The sequence below is a fragment of the Schistocerca nitens genome, chromosome 1, assembly GCF_023898315.1.
Source record: "Schistocerca nitens isolate TAMUIC-IGC-003100 chromosome 1, iqSchNite1.1, whole genome shotgun sequence".
Lineage (NCBI taxonomy): Eukaryota > Metazoa > Arthropoda > Insecta > Orthoptera > Acrididae > Schistocerca > Schistocerca nitens.
The window spans coordinates 1,038,667,784-1,038,675,032 of NC_064614.1; the positions used below are offsets into that span (position 1 = coordinate 1,038,667,784).

Sequence of the window (7,249 nt, forward strand, 5' to 3'; positions counted from 1 at the left end):
CACAAGCAGAGGTGATCTGGTGGTTCCGTCAACAAAATCACATATTCTACAATGACGGTGTCAATGAGAAATGTATTCGCCCGCAGGGTGACTGACAGAAATAAATACGTAGACACGAAGACTAAAGATGTATAATGTTCATAATTTGTTTTGTTTAAAGGGCTTTTAAAAGTCTCCACATAAAAATTCCGAGGTTTTATGGTAGAGACAATTTCGTCTTTTCAAACCAGTACATTTTCTTGTCTTCTAGAATAGCACCAAAGGAACTGGTGTTTTGAATTTCGCGACTGATTTACTACCGTAAACAGTGTGGCATTTCGCCACGCCGTGAAGCGTTGCAGGAGAGGTTTGAAATATATCACAATGACGCACAATCTCAGGCAAACAACTGGGAAAGAGCTATTTTATAGAATCCATACCATTTTCGAGACTCCTCTCTGAATGCTTGATAGGTTCCCGAGAATTACGCCGGATAATATTGTAGAAACCGCACAATATTTCAGCGAGACAACTGCTCGCCATGTTCAGGTGCTACTGTCGCGTCGCTGAGAAGCTCGCCAATTTATATGTTGGCTTTCTAGAACAGCGCAGGCGCCACCGAGGGCTTAACGTCATCGAAGACCAATCGTGGACGGCGTCGAATACCAGAGCCCTCTGCTGGGGAAACGGGTCGCGGTCTGCGAAAGCACGCTGCACGCGGGAAAATGCGGCTGGGAGCGACGGACCTAGTTCACGCGCGTGAGGTGTTGGCGCGCGATTTAAGCATCTGTGCTAAGGTTTCCCATCTACGTCGACTCGGTGCAGTTGCTAATCTGCGGCTGACGATTCCTTAGTGCCGCCAAGGCTGGCTCCCAGGCTTTGCTCAGGTGAAACCCCGTGTCTCTGTTTATTAGATCACTGCTTATACGTATTTCGACCGCCTCTTTGATGATGGAGACCCAGTATGTGGAAGTATACGACAGGATCTTGGTTTCTTCATAGTTCATGCCGTGTCCTGGAACGGATGGTGAGTCGGCGGCTCATGCGGATCCTCGAAGCTCAGGGCCTCCTAGCCCAGCAACAGGGGGGCTTCCGTCAGGGCCGCTCAGCGATTGACAATTTAATCTCGCTAGAGCCGGCTATTCGTACAGCTTTTACTCGGCGAGAACATCTAGTTGCTGTTTTCTTTGATCTTCGGAATGCGTACGATGGCACCTGGCGCCTTCATATCCTTGCTAGGCTGCACGAATGGGGCTTACGGGGACCACTTCCGATTTTTCTATGGAATTTTCTCTCCAATCGCTCCTTTCAGGTTAGAGTTGGCACATGCTTTAGCTCTGCTCATATTCAGGAGAATGGTGTCCCGCAGGGCTCGGTTCTCACAAGGGAACCTCCCCATCGCACCCCCCTCAGATTTAGTTATAAGTTGGCAGAGTGGATAGGCCTTGAAAAACTGAACACAGATCAATCGAGAAAACAGGAAGAAGTTGTGTGGAACTATGAAAAAAATTAGCAAAATATACGAACTGAGTAGTCCATGTGCCATATGCAACTTCAAGGGCAATGTGCAGTCAGGAGCGCCGTGGTCCTGTGGTTAGCGTGAGCAGCTGTGGAGTGAGAGGTCCTTGGTTCAAATCTTTCCTCGACTAAAAATTTTAATTTTTTGTTTTCAGACAATTATTATCTGTCCGTCTGTCCGTCCGATGCGATCACTTTTTTGGGAGTGATAATCACATCCACAAGAAAACCTAAATCGGGCAAGGTAGAAGAATCTTTTTACCCATTCGCCAAGTGTACAAGTTAGGTGGGTCGACAACATATTACTGTCATGTGACGCACATGCCGTCAACAGTATCGTATAGAATATATCAGACGTGTTTTCCTGTGGAGGAATCGGTTGACCAATGACCTTGCGATGAAATGTTTTCTGTTCCCATTGGAGAGGCACGTCCTTTCGTCTACTAATCGCACGGTTTTGCGGTGCGGTCGCAAAACACAGACACTAAACTTATTACAGTGAACAGAGACGTCAATGAACGAACGGACAGATCATAACTTTGCTAAAATGAAGAAAGTAAATTAATTGCTCGGGGTAGGACTTGAACCATGGACCTCTCAGTCCGCAGCTGCTCACGCTAACCACAGGACCACGGCGCTCCTCACTACACAATACCCTAGAAGTTGCATATCTTACACGTGGACTACTCTGTTCGTATATTTTGCTAATTTTTTTCGTAGTTCCACACAACTTCTTCCTGTTTTCTCGATTGATCTGTGTTAAGTTTTTCAAGGCCTATCCACTGTTCCAACTTATAGCTAAATCTGAGGGGGGTGCGATGGGGAGGTTCCCTTGTCAGTGTTCCCCTCTTTTTGGTGGCGATTAATGGTCTTGCGGCTGTGGTGGGCTCATCGGTCTGTTCCTCTCTATATGCCGATGACTTTTGTCTTTATTACAGTTCCCCAAGCATCATTGTCGCTGAACGGCGGCTGCAGGAAGCTATCCGTAAGGCACATTTTTCGGCATCCGACCATGGTTTTCAGTTCTCAGCCGCTAATACCTGAGTGATGTATTTCTGTCGTCGTCGAGCGGTCCACCTCCATCCAGAGCTCTACCTTGCCAATGAACTCCTTCGTATTGAGGAGACGCATTGCTTCCTTGGCATGCTGTTTGATGCTCAGCTCACTTGGACACCTCATCTTCGTGAGCTTAAACAACGGTGCTGGCGGCACCTCAACATCCTTCGCTGCCTCAGCCACACCGTTTGGGGGCTGCACGAACAACCCTCCTACAGCTCTATAAGGCCTTAGTCCAGTCCCGTCTCGACTACGGGAGCGTGATGTACGACTCAGCAGCACCTTCAACGTTGCAGATCCTCGACCCGATTCTCCACTGTGGCTTCAGACTGGCGACAGGTGCCTTCCGCACTAGTCTGGTGACTAGCCTTCTTGTAGAAGCTGGAATCCCTTACCTACGATTCCGCCGACAACAATTGCTTGCGTCGTACATCGCCCGCATCCATGCCTCGCCCGACCACCCAAACTGCAGGCTCCTTTTTCCATCTTCTGCACTCCACTCCCCACGACGGTGGCCTAGGTCGGGTCTCCCGATCGCGGTCCGCTTTCGTTCCCTTCTCTCGTCACTAGAGTTCTTTCCCCTACCTCCATCCTTCCGGGCCCCTTCTTCTACCCCTCCTTGGTGCCTCCCTCGCTTGCGGCTTTGCTTGGATTTGTCCTGCGACTCCAAGTCCTCCGTTCCACCTGGCAGTCTTCGTCAACAATTCTTCTTGCCTCGTTTCGCGATGCAGATGTAGTCTACACCGATGGTTCTGTGGTCGATGGACGCACTGGGTTTGCTTTCATCCACGGCGACTACGTTGAGCAGCATTCCCTGCCTTGTGGGAGACGTGTTTTCACTGTGGAGCTGGTTGCTCTTTATTGTGCACTCGCTCACCTTTCCTCCTGCCCTGGGGAGTCATTTGTCATATGCAGTGACTCCCTGAGTGGATTGCAAGCACTCGACCAGTGTTTTTCTCGGAACCCTTTGGTGCGCGTTATTCAAGATGCGGTTTTTGCTCTCGCCGAGTGTGGTCGTTACTGTATAGGCCTTTTACAAGTATGTCTGTTTGGAACTGTGGACCCCGGGCCACATCGGCATTCCAGGAAACGAACGTGTCGAGCAGTTGGCCAAGCAGGCCACCACTTCGCCACCCCTGGAGCTTGCTCTCGTGGAAAGAGACCTCCAGTCAGTCCTACATCGCAAGGTCCGAGATTTCTGGAGCTCTGAGTGGTCTGTCTTGAACACGCCAAATAAGCTCCGCATGGTCAAGTCGTCCACAGCCGTATGGAACTCATCCTTGAGGGGCATGCGTAGGGACTCAGTTGTTCTCTGCCGTCTCCGAATTGGACATACGCGGTTGACCCACAGCTATCTCCTTCGTCGCGAGAACCCGTCCAAGTGTCGCTGTGATGCAGGGCTGACAGTGGTCCATCTTCTGATGGACTGCCCCCTTTTAGCCCCCTTGTGGCAGTCCTTTAATTTACCAGCTGCATTTCCTTTAATTCTAGGTGACGATACCTCTATAGCTGACTCAGTTTTATGTTTTATCCGTGCAGCTGGGTTTTATCACTCGCTGTAGTGTGGGTGCTCTCGCATGATTTCTCCAGCTACACCCACTCCAGCGACTTTTAATTGTGACGTGGATACCAAAATAGTGTCTTTTATGGTAACAAGTTGTGTAGGTACCTCTATCAACGCTTTCCAGCTGGAGGTTCTTCGTTTGTAGTTGAGTGGTTGACCTTTTACCTGATCCATCAACCACTGTAGTCTGTTTTACTCTAGTCAACTATTTGCTCTGCTCCTTTTAAGTGTCCTCTATTTTGTGTTACTGCGGTGTTCATTTTAGCTCTGTACCCCTTGGTGTTCCCTCCCTCTGGATGCAGAGGTTACGTTTTTACTGTATAGGCCTTTTACAAGTACATCTGTTTGGAACTGGGGACTGATGACCTCGATATTTAGCCCCCATCAAACCCCAAAATAAACCAACCAACCATGCCGTGTCCCGTGTCAAGGCAGTGTTCAGCAACCGCAGATTTCTCTGGGTGACCGGGCCTCGTGCGACGTTTTTGTCTGTCGTATCCGTCTTTAACCGAACGACACGTCTGGCCAGTATAAGACTTCCCACAGTGGCACTGGATTTTATATATTCTTGGTCTCCTCAGGCCGAGGTTGTCTTTAACAGAGCCCAGCATTGATTGCACTCGTGCTGGGGGCCGGAAAATACATTTAATCCGGTATTTCTTGAAAATCCTGCCCATCTTAAAAGACACGCCTCCGATATACGGTGTTCTCTGCTTCTTCATGCTGTTCTTGAGGTTTGTAGCGTGCTGGTTCTCTCTGAATGTTGGTTGAGAAATTTGTAACCTAATAGTCGTAAAAATATGTACCTATGTAGTAAAATTTTCATTGTGGAGGGGGCGAGGGTTGTCGTGATGACTCCATCGATGCACCCTTGGATACGCAACGGCCCTCGTAGACGTTAGATTTGCCTGTCGCTTTAGATATCTGTTGAGTGTCCACTTACACTCTATCTCTCAGTCTTGCGCTTGTACTTACTGCAGCGATGTTCTGTCGAACAGGAGGCTGTGGAGGAGCGCGTGTGCAGTGGGGGTCGGCGCAAAAAGCCCTTCCAGATTCCGCGCAGCGCCCTGCTGCAGGACGAGGACGAGCCAGACGTGAAGCGGTCCGGCCCGCTGGTGCCCGCCGCGCCGTCCGTCCCCACCGGTATCGTCCTCAAACGCCAGAAGTCGTGCATAATCGAGGAGCACGTGGGCCGCGCCTCGCAGAACATGAACCCCGCCGTCTTCCTGCTGCCCACGCTCTTCCTGTTCCCGGCCTGGGCCAGCATATTCTGCATCATCCTCGAGCTGTGCATCCACATGTGGGCGCACCGCAAGAACTGGGAGCGCAGTGAGCTCGTGGGAGCGGGCACCAGCCCGCTGCCCGCTCTCTACCGCTCGCCGCTCAACACCATCACCTCGGAGTTCTGCGCCTACTGCCAGTCGGATAAGCTTATGGCCACCATAGGCAAGCTGCAGGACGAGCGGAAGACCAGACTCGACAACAGGAAACTCAGATACTGCGCCTACGTCGAGCGGATGAGTGTCGTCACATAGCGAGCACGCCTTCTCTTGAGAGTCTGAAGCCACTTCAGTCACATTATGCACACCACCAATACCCATGTGGTTTCGAACTGCTATACTCTTTCGATACATTATCTTTTGCATCACAACTGTTATATCGTATTTGAAATGTTTTTCTGGATATTTTTTGTTGCAATCCAGCGACGTATTTCTAAAGAAAAAATGTTTCTAATCACTGCTACTTTATTTGTTGGCAATAAAGGGATCTTTTTTCTTAGTTCATAGATTAAGTTCACGACTACAAAGCCTCAAAAATGTGAAATATCACAGTAAAATTGTTTATTTCTTCCGTTCATTGTTAACTGCTGTGTTGTCCTGCGAAGCTATACTCCACATCACCATCACCTACCTGAAGAACAATCTGTGATTGTTTGTAGGAATGTCCTGCTTTGCAGTATCCACATGTTGCAGATATGTCATGCTGTTGTATATTTACTGAAGTAAGCTGCCCAATAGAGTGTACTCTGTTTTGTTATTTTACCAGACCGAAGATGGGCATGTGTCTGCCACCTGCCCAGCAAAGAAATAAAATAAAGACTACACACTCTATGGGGCGGCTATTTTACATATATGTCAGATTTTTACTTTATTATTTTTATGCTACTTAATTCATTTCTTTAGCTTCCACAACATTATGCATCTTTTCTGCGAAAATTCTACACAGGAACTGAGGACTTACTGGAAAGCGCCTCAGTATATCTTAGCATTGCTTGCAGAGCGCAGCATATCGATTTCAGTGAATTTAATTTGTATACTGCTTGCCTTACGTTATACAGTGGTGCTGTTTGGCATTCTCTGAACATATGCGTAATTAAAGATCGCTAATGTTTGTTAAAACAGTGGATTGAAAAAAACTGAGCAGTAGTTTTTTCCTCCTTTGGGTCAAGGGAAATGTTAAGATAATTAGAGTTTTAATAAAAGTATATAAATTTACCTACTACATAAGAATAACTCTAAATAGATGATAATTTATGCTAATGTCACATCACTCTTTCTATCACTGACATCCTCACTGGTAAGGAGGGAATATTATTTCTGTAAAATAAAATTAGTCTGCATTAATTGAAAGTACATACCTACAATAGTTTCTGCTGAATACAATTGAGTGGTTACAAGAACAGCACAAATTAAGTCAAATTAATATCTGCATGTTCTTATTCCAATACTGAATTCACAGAATCATTTTATTATCTATAGAGGTAAGTAAAATTTATGACTAATATGAAGTGATCTACTTTTTAGTGCCTTTCATAAAAGATTGTAACCTGTATTTTACATACACTCCTGAGATCTTTCACATATAGCTATCCAAAGTTATTTTATTAAAAAGCAGAGGAGAACCTTATGGAGTTTAGTCTACAACTTAAGTACGATTTATAATATTTTATATGATTCTTAAAGTTTATATATCTGATGCCAAATACAAAAGCTGTATTTTTAAAACGTGTCCACTTTGTTTTGCATAAAATGTTGCTATTATAAGAATGTTATTGTTGTGCAGTAACTGAAAAGATAAAGAAATATAAAAACTGTTATTTAATAAAAGTATATATCGAAATGTTTTAACAAG

General features: G+C 46.5%; 1 protein-coding gene across 2 annotated transcripts in view; it reads left to right on the forward strand.

Moving 5' to 3' along the window:
- LOC126196912 (uncharacterized) overlaps positions 1–5,896 on the forward strand; it is a 207,091-nt gene extending 201,195 nt beyond the window's left edge. For both annotated transcript variants that reach the window (XM_049934597.1, XM_049934598.1), the window contains exon 4: positions 5,116–5,896. In XM_049934597.1, coding sequence (XP_049790554.1) covers positions 5,116–5,652 — 537 coding nt within the window. In that variant the 3' untranslated portion in view covers positions 5,653–5,896. The remainder of the gene's footprint in view (positions 1–5,115) is intronic.
- Positions 5,897–7,249: the final 1,353 nt, after the last annotated feature.